The following is a 14,229-nucleotide window of genomic DNA, read 5'->3' as shown; positions in this document are numbered from 1 at the left end:
AGGAGCCCTGGCATGTGGCAAAAACAGCTGCCGCCACTAGCGTAGGTCCTCTTTTACCGTTGCTTAGTAAAAGGGCCCCATAAAGCATGTTTTACCTGCAGATAAGGGCTCTTAAAAATTTGTTTGGCTGAACACATGCATGTATGCACACATCATGCCAGCAAGATGGTGCATTCTCTGCACAGGCATTCCAGAGGGGGGTAGATTAGGTGGAGCAGGGTCAGAGTTGCTACCTACTGCGCATTGTGTATTACATACACACATTCACGCCTTCTTTGCAGCGGGTGTAAATTTGTGCTTGAAAGGAGAAATTAGACCTTACCTGCTAATTTGCTTTCCTTTAATCCCTCCGGACCGGCCCAGGATTGGACTGATGGGTTGTGCACGCCTACCAGCAGGTGGAGACTGAGAAAAAAACTCTGACTCTAGCGAGCCAATAGGAGCCCTGGTCATGTGACCCTAGCCTCAGTATTTTCATAACAAAGCAGAAAGAACAAACAGTCTGTGCCTCAAGGAATTCAAGCAGCCAGAGAGCACTAGTAAGTACGTGCTCTTATTATAATGGCTCACCGAGTACCCTAACCAGAGCATCGGTATGGCCAGATTATCCTGGCTCACCACGTACTCTAACCAGAGCAGCGGTATGGCCTTATCACAATGGCTCACCGAAAACCCTAACAAGAGAATCGGTATGGCCTTATCACAGTGGCTCACCGAATACCCTAACCAGAGCATCGGTATGGCCCAATCATTGTGGCTCACCACGTACTCTAACCAGAGCAGCGGTATGGCCTGCATAGAAAATGCATCATCTTTTTTTTTTTTTTTTTTTTAAACTTGCAAACAAAACAGCTCTGCAACCAACAATGGAACATAGAAACTTAGACAGAAATATAGAACACGGGAGGGGCCTGGGCCGGTCCGGAGGGATTAAAGGAAAGCAAATTAGCAGGTAAGGTCTAATTTCTCCTTCCTTAGCATCCCTCCGGACCGGCCCAGGATTGGACTGATGGGACGTAACAAAGCAGTAGTCCTACGGGAGGGACCCCAGCAGACCCGCTGAAATCACTCGCGACGCAAAAATCGCCTCCTGCCGACACTGCACATCAAGCCTGTAATGCTTAGAAAACGAATGGAGAGAGGACCAAGTTGCTGCCTTACAAATCTCCGCTGGTGGAACCAATGAACACTCGGCCCAGGACGCCGCTTGCCCTCTAGTTGAATGAGCTTTAACAGAGTTCGGGACAGCTTTACCTGCCAAAAGGTAGGCTGACCCTATCATCTCCTTGATCCACCTAGATAATGTGGGCTTAGAAGCCGCCAGCCCCTTACGGTGACCGGCCAACAGTAGAAAAAGACGGTCCGTGCGTCGAAAATCTTCCGTAACTGCGAGATACCGCTTAAGCACTCTTTTAACATCTAGAGTATGTAACTGTCGCTGTTCCTGCGTCCCTGAGGCCGATCCCAAAACAGGAAGAAACACTGACTGGGACAGATGAAAACGGGATACCACTTTAGGCAAAAAGGAGGGAACCGGATGAATAACCACACGCTCCTTGGAAAACTGCAGAAAAGGAGATCTGCATGAAAAAGCTTGCAACTCTGAGACTCTCCGAGCCGATGCAATAGCCACCAAAAACACTGTCTTAAGCGTTAGATCCTTCAAAGAACATGCTTGCAAAGGTTCAAAAGGTGGTTTCGTGAGAGTCGAAAGAACCAGATTAAGATCCCAAGATGGAAAGACTGATCTTACCGGAGGACGAAGAAGGCTGACTCCCTTTAAAAAACGAGCCACTTCGGGAAGACAGGAGAAAGATTTACCTCGAATCCGACCTCTAAAGCAGGAAAGAGCTGCCGCTTGCACCTTAAGAGAAGAAAGAGACAGCCCTTTATCCAACCCTCGCTGTAGAAAATCCAACATCTGAGGCACAGATGCTCGAAACGGAAGGATGTCAGCCTCTGCACACCAGGCCTCAAAAATTCTCCAAGTACGAATATAGTTTAGCGAAGTGGAACGTCGACGAGACCTAAGCATGGTGGAAATCACCGGTCCTGAAAAACCCCGTTTAGCTAAACGGGCTCGTTCAAGAGCCAAGCCGTAAGACAAAATCGACCCGGATCTGGATGTGGAACTGGCCCTTGAACCAGCAAAGTCCTGTGAACTGGGAGCCGAAGAGGAGGCGCCACCAATAGCCGCTGTAGATCCGCGTACCAAGGACGCCGCGGCCAATCCGGTGCTACCAAAACTACCGGTCTTCCGTGATCTTCGATCATCTGTAGGAGACGGCCTATTAGCGGCCACGGAGGGAACGCGTAAAGAAGGTCGGAGGGCCACTGTTGCAAGAGAGCGTCTACCCCTGCCGCTCTTACATCCTTTCGACGACTGAAGAAACGAGGGACTTTCGTGTTGAGATTGGATGCAAACAGATCTAGAACTGGAGTGCCCCAGCGCTCCACAATCAACCGAAACGCCTGATCGCTGAGCGACCACTCCCCGGGATCGAGAGTGTGGCGACTGAGAAAGTCGGCTTGAACGTTTTCCACTCCGGCCACATGCGATGCTGAAATGGCCGAGAGGTGAATCTCCGCCCAGGCGAGGAGACTCTCCGCCTCCCGACACAATAGACGACATTTCGTTCCCCCCTGACGGTTGACATAGGCCACTGCCGAGGCATTGTCCGACAGAACTCTGACCGCTTTGCCTATTAGTAGAGGCCTGAAGTGCTGCAGGGCCAACCGGATCGCTCTGGTCTCCAACAAATTGATTGATTGAACTGCTTCCAGTTGAGACCAAAGACCCTGGGCCCACTGCCCCAGGCAATGCGCTCCCCAGCCTCGGAGACTGGCATCTGTCGTTAACGGTATCCAGCGAGGAGATTCCAAAGGCATGCCTACTGTGAGATTCTTCATCCGCAGCCACCAAAACAGCGAGCTGCGCTCTCTGTTGCGGAGAGGCAGACGCTTCCATAGTGACTCCCTCTGAGCGGACCAACGCGATAGAAGAGACCACTGAAGAGGCCTCATATGGAGTCTGGCCCAGGGTACTACTTCTATGGTGGCTGCCATGGATCCGAGAATCTGAAGATAATCTCGAGCACACGGACGCTGCTGTTGAAGAAAGGCCCGAATCTGAGACTGCAGTTTTTGAATCCTGGCCTGCGGTAGAAACACTCGGCCTTGTGTCGTGTCGAACGTGACGCCCAAATACTCCAGAGATTGAGAAGGAACCAACCGACTCTTTGACACATTTACTACCCAACCTAGAGACTGCAAGAACTGCATCACTCGTTCTGTGACACGACAAACTCGCGTGATAAGACTTTGCTCTGATTAACCAGTCGTCTAGATATGGATGAACCAGAATCCCTTCCTTCCTGAGGGCCGCAGCCACCACGACCATAACTTTGGTGAAAGTGCGGGGAGCCGTCGCCAAACCGAAGGGCAGAGCACGAAACTGGTAATGCTGCCCTAGAATTGCAAAGCGCAAGAACTTGTGGTGAGCCGGACGAATGGGAATATGCAAATAAGCCTCTGTGAGATCCAAGGCTGTCAAATACTCTCCCTGGCGCACTGCGACTATGACTGATCGCAGGGTCTCCATCCGAAAACTTGTGACTCTGAGAGCGCGATTGACCGGCTTGAGGTCCAAGATAGGGCGAAAAGAGTCTTCCTTCTTGGGAACTACAAAATAAATGGAATACCGGCCTTGCCTGTACTCGGAAGGAGGGACTGGACAGATAGCGTGAAGATCTAACAGCCTCTGTAGAGTCTCCCGAACCGCCCTCACCTTGAGAGGAGACGACAGGGAGACTCCAGAAAGGCGTCTGCAATAGGCCTTGCGAACTCTAAGGCATAACCGTCTCGTATAACTTCCAAGACCCACTGATCTGAAGTTATGGGGGCCCACCTCTGATAGAACTGAGAAAGACGAGCTCCGACAGGCACCAGAGGAGAGGCCCTCGCCCCTTCATTGGGAAGGACGGGTCTGTGATCTAAAACCTGGAGAGGAGAAACTCGCTCCTCTGCGAGTACCCCGAAAGGACTGTGTCCTATTGTAGAACCGAGATTTATGAGGTTGAAAACCCCGACCAGTCTGAAATCTACGGAAACCTCTACCTGGACCTCTACCAGAGAAGGAACCTCGACCGGACAGGCGGGGTCTATCTTGCGGCAATCGAGGAACTTTAGCATCTCCTAAGGAATTAACCAACTTATCCAATTCTTCCCCAAACAAAAAGGACCCCTTAAATGGAAACTTGCTCAATTTGGATTTGGAGGCCGCATCCGCCGACCAACCTTTCAACCACAGCGACCGGCGAGCAGCGACTCCCAACGCCAAAGACTTAGAAGATGCTCGCAACAAATCATATAAGGCATCCGCCAGAAACGCCGCTCCCGTTTCAATCCTAGCCACCTCTAGATCAATAGCTTGAAGATCATCCGAAGTCCTGTCCAGAACTCTCTCTGCCCACCTAAAACAGGCCCTAGCCACTAAGGACCCACAAATGGCAGCCTGTACTGCCAAGGAAGAAACATCAAAACTATTCTTGAGCAGAGAATCCAGGCGTCTGTCCTGAACATCCCTAAGAGCTGTTCCGCCATCTACGGGGACTGTATTCCGCTTATTCACCGCCGACACCACGGCATCCACGACCGGCACCTTAAGCAAAGACTTATCCACTTCAGGGACCGGATAGAGACGAGACATAGATCTGGACTGCCGGAAAACCGCATCTGGGGACTCCCATTGCGCTTTAATAACATCCCAAATATCCTGGTGCATAGGAAAAGTCTTGGTAGCAGACCTAGAGCCTTTAATCAAGAAATCGACCTTACGGACTGCCGAAGCTGGCTGTAAATCTTCAAAGTTCAAAGTAGAAGACACCATAGAAATTAGCTCCTGCAAATCATCCTTATGGAAAACTCTGGCTACAGCAGGATCTTCTCCCTGAGCAAAAGAAGTAGCCTCAGGATCTGGAGAAGAAGATTCCTCCCAGATATGTTCCGCCAGATCTTCCTCTTCTTCTAAGAAGGGCATTTCCTGCTCATGAACTGACTCCAAATGCTCCCGCCAATCTCCCTCCCTAGATCTCTTAGAGGGAGGGGGAGCAGCCATACTCAAAGGCCCTAGCTCAGCTGAAGAATCCCCTTTCTGCAGCAAAAAAGCTTGATACATCTGGAGCACAAACTCAGGAGGAAACCCCCCTGCCTGAGTAGGCCCAGCCTGCATCAGTGCTCCTGCAGAAAAAACATCCAACGGAGGTACCGAAAGCCCTGCAGGCTGCGAGGGAGAAGGAGAGGGCGAATTCAAAATGGCCGCCGTTCGCGCCAAAACCGGCGTTCCGGAGTCCGGGGGCGCGCCTGACCCTTCTGCAACCACGGGATCAGAGCGCGCCGGTGAAGAGACCGAACCAGCTGACTGAACCGCTGCCGGCAAAACCGGACTCGACGCTCCCGCTAGCGCTGTACAATACTTACAAGCGCCTGAAGATGAAACCCCCCGACGCTGACAAACGGAGCAGCGCTTAAGTTTTTCCGACATCGCTGATGCGCGCGCGTACCCAATTCGCGCCGAAACTGTACTTTTTTTTTTTTTTTTTCCTAAACAGCGCTTCAATTAACAACACAAATCCCCCGAAAACAAATAGAAAAGGGAGCCAGGCCAGGCAAAGAAAAAACTGTGCTCTTTATGGTTCTCTGCTGTGGAAACGCTAATCAGCCACACCACACACACTTGACAGTAACAGAGCTGCCTGCTCGTTTAATCAAAGGGGACTGAAGAGATCTGTGGCAGAGAAACCAATTTAGCCTCTTTTTACTTCTGGCTGCCTCTCCCCAAAGGTAAAATGCCCTTGCTAATCAAAGGGCTACCCTTCCCTTTGAAATTGAATTAGATAATAAGGGAGGAGGGGAGGAACAAGGGGGGAGGGACCCGGGACACCCGAGTTTTCACCCCTGAGGCTGAAAGTCAACCAAACTGAAAAGAACACCTAACAAGCCTCAAAGAATTCCTGTGGCACAGAATAAAGGCAGACTAAAGCCAACAATAAAGAAAAAGCTGAAAGACAATATAGAGAGACTAATGGGCTCACTCCTACCTGCTGGGAGACTGAGAAATACTGGGGCTAGGGTCACATGACCAGGGCTCCTATTGGCTCGCTAGAGTCAGAGTTTTTTTCTCAGTCTCCACCTGCTGGTAGGCGTGCACAACCCATCAGTCCAATCCTGGGCCGGTCCGGAGGGATGCTAAGGAAGCCTATGTTGCTTTTATAAAATATCATTAAGATCCATACCAGCGTCCAAAAACAAAGTGAACTCCAAAACTAGTCTTCAATAGCACTTCAAAATCTTAAACTTTGCACTTATCTTCAACATTTGGAGCCATAGCTCTGCGTCAGTGTACACTCCTCTTGAATTTTCAAATACTAATAAACAAAATTTGGTGAAGAATGACTTATTTTATACCAAATTTTGGGCCTCTTTTAGAAAACCACGCAAGTGAGTTGTGCGGTAAATTAGAGGAAGCCCATTCAATTCCTAAGGGCTTCCTCTTATTTGCCATTCAGGAACTGCTAGCGCGGCTTTGTAAAAGACGCCCTTTGTTTTTTAGTATTTTAAAAATTCAAAAGACGTGTACGCTCTGACGCAGAGCTATGGCTCAAAACGTGACTGCATTGGCAGTTTGGTATTTTACAACTATCTCCAGTGGAATAAAGTTGAAGGTAAGTACAAGGTTGAGATGCTGAAGTAATGTTGAAGACTGGCCTTTACAAAATAAGCATACAAAAGATGCCTTTTCAGAACTCTGATGAACGCACATCATAAAATTACCCCTTTAGCTTGGTAAACTGGCATGTCTGAAAGCTGTCTTGCTCAGAGTGGCTGAAAGTTTGCGCAGGGCTCGCAACCTGTGACTTAACAGCCGCACTAAACAGGTGCATTCCTGAAGGTGTGTTTAGGTTGAAAGAAAAAAGTATGCTCTGTGCATCATTTTCTCCCCTTTCCTCCCACAGAAAAAGACATAAAGTTCATGGAGGCTCTGGTGTCTATGTACCTACATATGGGAGTTTTCAAAAGAAAATCCACGTACATAGTTTCTTTTGAAAATTCCCTACTAGGTCCACGGGTAAGAGACTAACCACAGACTTTGCACCAAGGTGAGCTGCTGAAAATGGCCACCCCAGTGGTTATGGGAAAAATGCTTAGTACATCTGGCCTCAAATGACCAATGGCTCATCCACCTTCAAATTTTACTTACTGGTAAGGTTCCTGGTAGTGACGCATCAAAAAAGGAAACCAAAGAATTAGGGGGTGCTGCAAACTGAACACGGGAGCTGGAGAAAAGCTTGGAGTTGGAACAGATCTGTGCATGGATTTCGAGTCCCACCACTCCTACCCACTGGTCTGCCCTGAAAGAGGTGAAAAAAAAAGCAAATACTTAAAAAAAAAAAAAATTCTACCTTTTTCATATTTTCAGCAAACATGATGCAAATTATCTAGTAGGTAATAAATACAAATTGCAAGAATACTTTCTATAATTTGATAGTGAAGTCTCTCTGGTAGCACGCATGGAGAATTTAACATCAGCATTACTCCAACATGCCAACTAACAACTTGATGCCCTCCCTCTAGGTAGAGTCTCTAAATGGATTTGTTTTGCACATATCATGATTAGCATGAACCCGATTCATAAAGTTTGGTTGCTATTAGATTGCAAGCTCTTCTATTAGATTGTAAGTTCTTTGAGCAGGGACTGTCTTTCTTCTATGTTTGTACAGCGCTGCGTACGCCTTGTAGCGCTATAGAAATGCTAAATAGTAGTAGTAGTAGTAGTTTGCTTGACAGGAATGGTTTGAAATTAAATGAGGAGAAGACTAGGACCTATTGATTGTCAAGGCATCGGACTAGTCTAGCAATGGTGCCTTATTTTTTGGAAGGTTGTGTGACCCTGTGAGATTCATTTTGATAATCTGGGAGTGATACTAAACTCTCAGTTCAGAATTGAGCAACAGGTCGAGTGGTGTAGCTGGGCTTTTATGTCTTACAAAAGGGCTGCCACACTTATATAAGAGGATATAATTCCACTTATTTAGGATCCTTCAGACTTCCTATCACCATCATACAGGCTAATAACGTGAGCCAGGCACTTTCATGATGGGTAGGTATTCCTCATTCGATCCATTTCAATTTTTAATAATTTTCTCTTATATTTTTCATATATTTCATACAAACAGTTCAAGATTGAATCAAATTGAATCAGAAAGAGCACTTAACTCAATGCTGAATATTCACTTCGTATTTCTTCTTCTTTCATTTCAAAACGCTTTACATTGAATATTCATCTCGGAGATCTATACCGACATGAATTCACGTTTCGCACCTAGTGCTGTATCAAGGTAAATCTCCTAAGATTGAAAAAAAAACGTATTAATCTTTATCATTTCAGCAATCCTCAATTATAAATTCATACAACAAAATACCTCAACCAGGTCTGGAAACAGTTCACTGCTCTCTCCATCTTGTTTCAAAAGATGGCCGCGGCGTTTTAGCTATTTAAGTAGAGATTCCTTTCAAACTAAACGTCATTACTTTACTGGCACCAATCACAAAAGCTCCACATTATAACTCCTCCCCTTGTATTAAATGACTGACATCCACTCGATTTCCCGATTTAAACCTCTAGGATACATAGAGTTTAAAGAGAAAATCCATGATTGTTCTTTATAGTTTAAGATATTTTCAATATTACCACCCTCCCACCCTACTATTACATGATCAATAATTCTCCATTTTATATCCGATATTTTATGATCACATTCTATCCAATGTTGTACAAGCGGAGCTTCTTCCTTTTTATTTTGAATACGAGATTTATGTTCATTTAAGCGTATTTTCACAGGACGTTTACTTCTACCAACATAAACCTTTTCACAAGGACATGTTATTATGTATACTACCATCGATGTTGTACAGGTAGTGGAAAAACGTGATTTTATAACTTGTTTAGTTTGCGGGTCCGTCCATACTGGACCCAACAATGTTTGATCGCACCATTGACATTTGTTACAGCTATTATGTTGTGGATATTCATTCTCATCTTCAAACATCCTTTTCTTCCTTTTAGAGAGCAATTCTCCTATATTTTTAGATCTTGAAAAAGCAAAAAGTGGTTTTTCCAAAAACATCTCATCTAATTGTAAGATCTGCCAATTGGTCTTTATAGATTGAACCACATGCTTAACTAAAGACGAAAACAGAAGGACACAAATTAAATGATCATCGTTACTCTCCTCATCTCTCCGTTCTTGGAGCAATAATTCCCTCTGTGCATAACGTGCACGCAGATAGGCTTTTTTTAAACATTTCTCCGGATATCCTCGCTCTAAAAAGCGGCGCTTTAATATTCCTGCTTGTATTTTAAATTCTGTTAATGAAGAACAAAGCCTTCTCAATCTCAGGAATTGTCCAATAGGTAAATTACTCCTTAAATGATATGGATGAAAGCTTATAAAATGAAGATAATTGTTACGATCCGTCTCTTTTCGAAAGATAGATGTCACAACCTTTCTTGATTGCTTAACAATATGAATGTCCAAAAAGTTTATACTCTTCTTATCATATATAGCAGTAAACTTTAGATCTGGATTCAATGAATTTATCCATTCTAGAAATTCCAATAACAGTTGTTCCGTATCAGTCCATATGATAAAAATATCGTCCAAAAATCTCTTCCACATGTATACTGAAGAAAATTTACAAGATGTATATACTAAATTCTCCTCAAACGCTGCCATATATAATGCTGCTACTGAGGGAGCTAAAGTAGCTCCCATTGCTACACCATATTGTTGACCATAGTAAACACCATTGTCCCAAAAATAGTTTCTTTTAATTACTAATGTCGCAAGATCCATCAGGAACTCCGTTGAAATCCGTGAGGAGGGGGGACGTTTATCCAAATTTTCCCTAATAATATCTAAAGCTGCATTTTGAGGAATGTTAGTATAAAGAGCAGAAACATCCATGGTAACAAAAAATGCATCATCAGAAATATCTTCCACTTCATTTAGATATCGTAACATATCTGACGAATCCTTAATATATGATTTAATTTCTCTAACCATAGGTTGAAGAAACATATCTACTAGTTTTGACAATGGTTCGAGAACCGAATTTATCGTAGAAACGATAGGTCTACCAGGCGGATTTCTCCAAGTCTTATGTACTTTGGGCAGAAAGTAGATATAAGGAACCGAAGGAGTTTTATTGATCAAAAAATCAGCTTCTCTTTTCGTGAGCATACCTCTCATCAATGCATTCTCTACAACATATGTAATATATTCTCCAATTTCTCTAGTTGGATCTTCCATTAAAGGAGTATAAAACTTAGCATCACTAAGCTGTCGTTTAGCTTCCGTTTCATACATATCCTTTGACAAGATAGTAACTCCTCCACCTTTATCAGCTTTTTGTATGTATATATCCGGATTTTTCCGTAATTCCTTAGGTGCTGAAAATTCATCATATGACAGATTATATACCATCCATCTCTTAGAGGGATCATTTTCAATCTTCAATAAATCCGAGAGCACCAATTTCAAAAAAGTGTGAATCACAGGGTCCATTTGTGGCGGATACCATCTAGATTTCGGTTTAACCACTGAGATATCCACATCTGAAGTATGATCAAAAAAGAATTTCTTAATTTGTAATACTCTAATAAATCTGTAGATAGCGACCCTAGTTTTAAAAGGGTCATATCTCACCGCAGGTACAAACCCCAGTCCCAAATCAAGGACAGTCTTTTGATTATCTGTAAGAGAAGTATCCGCAACATTAATAATAGAGGACTGAATATTCAATATGCCTCCCTGCTGGCTGATCCTCTGTCTGCCTGATTCCTTAGACGACCTCTCCGTGATCCTCGTCCCCGATCTAAAGGGCGTTCATTAATTCTAACCATTCGTCTCTCTCGACCATCTTCACTACTTCCTTCCGAGTCCCCTGATGTATTTTCAAAAGACTGTTCCACTCTACGTTCTTCTGGAGATGGATATTTATTCTTCCAAGAATATACCTTATTCTGATGATAATCTCTCTCATCTCTTTTATATTTTTTTATTTTAACCTGTCGAATAGAATCTCTTTAAACTCTATGTATCCTAGAGGTTTAAATCGAGAAATCGAGTGGATGTCAGTCATTTAATACAAGGGGAGGAGTTATAATGTGGAGCTTTGTGATTGGTGCCAGTAAAGTAATGATGTTTAGTTTGAAAGGAATCTCTACTTAAATAGCTAAAACGCCGCGGCCATCTTTTGAAACAAGATGGAGAGAACAGTGAACTGTTTCCAGACCTGGTTGAGGTATTTTGTTGTATGAATTTATAATTGAGGATTGCTGAAATGATAAAGATTAATACGTTTTTTTTCAATCTTAGGAGATTTACCTTGATACAGCACTAGGTGCGAAACGTGAATTCATGTCGGTATAGATCTCCGAGATGAATATTCAATGTAAAGCGTTTTGAAATGAAAGAAGAAGAAATACGAAGTGAATATTCAGCATTGAGTTAAGTGCTCTTTCTGATTCAATTTGATTCAATCTTGAACTGTTTTTATGAAATATATGAAAAAATATAAGAGAAAATTATTAAAAATTGAAATGGATCGAATGAGGAATACCTACCCATCATGAAAGTGCCTGGCTCACGTTATTAGCCTGTATGATGGTGATAGGAAGTCTGAAGGATCCTAAATAAGTGGAATTATATCCTCTTATATAAGTGTGGTTGAACTATATTGAAGTAATTGGAGAGCTGGGTTATATTTTGTGAATATTAGTAAATACCCCCTCTATTAAGTTTGGACTAATAAGGATACCTTAGAAAGTGGATTACAAAAGGGCTGGGCATATTTTGATAATGCTACTCTGCATGTATTTATACATTATTTGGTCATTTCAAAATTGGACTATGGTAATTTAGTCTACTTGGGAATTGCTCGTTATCTTTTTATATATCTTGTTGGGCAGACTGGATGGACCTTTCAGGTCTTTATCTGCCGTCATTCACTATGTTACTATGTGTAAATCTGTTTAGTGAACGCTGTAAAATACATACAAGCAATACAATCTGCAACTGAACATTACAAGTATCAAATTTGCAATAAAACTATTATGACACTGTCAACATATAACAAGCACTGAAAGGACTGGACTAAACTAATTCTAAGAAGTATGTAGCTAGACATACTGTGTTCTTATTTCTCACAACTACACATCACTTTATTTAAATATCACAATATTATCCAGTCCAATCCTCAACCTCTCCCCCACAACAGTTATGTTCCTATCATCTTCATTAAGGGATGTATACCATGCAGTCTCACAAGTAATGTGTCAATGATAATCGTTCAATACTGAAACCCTATGATCGATACCTCATTTTACCTGCCACTCTATTTCAATCCTAAACGAAGTGGTTTTGGCAGTGAACTGCAACCATGCAGTACTATTGACAAAGAAACGTTGGGGGGTGGGACAACTCCTATCGGTTCAAAATCCTACTGTGAACCGGGTGGGGCAACGTCATCCAAAAAAGGTTCCCAGGTCGCAATAGAATCTCAACCTTTCATGCTATCTAGATCTTGAACACCAAACCTGTCCATTTTCAGTTGTTCTATCATATACAACCTCCAGCACTGTATTGAAGGTGGAGAGGGTGGTATCCAGGCATATAAAGATTGAGAACATTGTAAAATGCAGGAGTTAGATTGTTAGGGGGTGTAGGATGGAGAAAGCACGTGACACTATTGGGTTTTTGGATGAATGATTATGAATGAGGTCTATCCTATTATGTTTTGGCATTCTTTTCTATTTTTTAAATTTTGGATTATAAACACTCTGGTCTGTTTGAAGAGTGGTATATCAAATACTGTAAACTATTAAAGACAAATCTCAACCTCTCGCATTTACTGCACTTCTTTAATATCTGCATTGTTATAAAACACGTTTCCTTCTGGAACTTATAGGACAGTGTTCTTCAATGCAAGGCCCAGGGGCCAACGGCAACACCCACTGTCTTTTTGCTTTTTTTTTTTCCTGCTATGCTGCCTCTCTACCCAGGCTCAAGACAGAAAGGGGAAAGTGCCACGTTTGAAGGATAAGGCATTTCTCGATAGATAAAAGAGAATGCATTTGGAAATGTTCATAACCTTGAGGATACCCAATGAAGTCTGAAGGTGAACTGATGGGGATGGATGCCATTGATACAAACTGGTCAGCGGTGCCATGTGCTCGCATGGGAAGCTATTTTGTGGCTCTCATTCAGCTCATTAGAATCCAAAGTGTCCTCAGCTTAAAAAGTAATGACCGCTCTTATAAGGTCTAATATGTACAGGAAGCATATCAAGATACAGTGGTGGAAATAAGTATTTGATCCCTTGCTGATTTTGTAAGTTTGCCCACTGACAAAGACATGAGCAGCCCATAATTGAAGGGTAGGTTATTGGTAACAGTGAGAGATAGCACATCACAAATTAAATCCGGAAAATCACATTGTGGAAAGTATATGAATTTATTTGCATTCTGCAGAGGGAAATAAGTATTTGATCCCCCACCAACCAGTAAGAGATCTGGCCCCTACAGACCAGGTAGATGCTCCAAATCAACTCGTTACCTGCATGACAGACAGCTGTCGGCAATGGTCACCTGTATGAAAGACACCTGTCCACAGACTCAGTGAATCAGTCAGACTCTAACCTCTACAAAATGGCCAAGAGCAAGGAGCTGTCTAAGGATGTCAGGGACAAGATCATACACCTGCACAAGGCTGGAATGGGCTACAAAACCATCAGTAAGACGCTGGGCGAGAAGGAGACAACTGTTGGTGCCATAGTAAGAAAATGGAAGAAGTACAAAATGACTGTCAATCGACAAAGATCTGGGGCTCCACGCAAAATCTCACCTCGTGGGGTATCCTTGATCATGAAGAAGGTTAGAAATCAGCCTACAACTACAAGGGGGGAACTTGTCAATGATCTCAAGGCAGCTGGGACCACTGTCACCACGAAAACCATTGGTAACACATTACGACATAACGGACTGCAATCCTGCAGTGCCCGCAAGGTCCCCCTGCTCCGGAAGGCACATGTGACGGCCCATCTGAAGTTTGCCAGTGAACACCTGGATGATGCCGAGAGTGATTGGGAGAAGGTGCTGTGGTCAGATGA

The 14,229-nt window shown here is 43.7% G+C and overlaps 1 protein-coding gene across 3 annotated transcripts in view; it reads right to left on the bottom strand.

Moving 5' to 3' along the window:
* The window catches only part of GATB (glutamyl-tRNA amidotransferase subunit B), a 224,983-nt gene that overhangs the window by 180,419 nt on the left and 30,335 nt on the right, over window positions 1-14,229 (bottom strand). For all 3 annotated transcript variants that reach the window (XM_030191645.1, XM_030191644.1, XM_030191643.1), the window contains exon 3: window positions 7,259-7,409. In XM_030191645.1, the coding sequence (XP_030047505.1) occupies window positions 7,259-7,409 (151 nt within the window). The remainder of the gene's footprint in view (window positions 1-7,258; window positions 7,410-14,229) is intronic.

This window comes from Microcaecilia unicolor, chromosome 2, assembly GCF_901765095.1.
Source record: "Microcaecilia unicolor chromosome 2, aMicUni1.1, whole genome shotgun sequence".
NCBI classification, from domain to species: Eukaryota; Metazoa; Chordata; class Amphibia; order Gymnophiona; family Siphonopidae; genus Microcaecilia; species Microcaecilia unicolor.
This window is presented reverse-complemented; position numbering and strand designations above follow the sequence as displayed.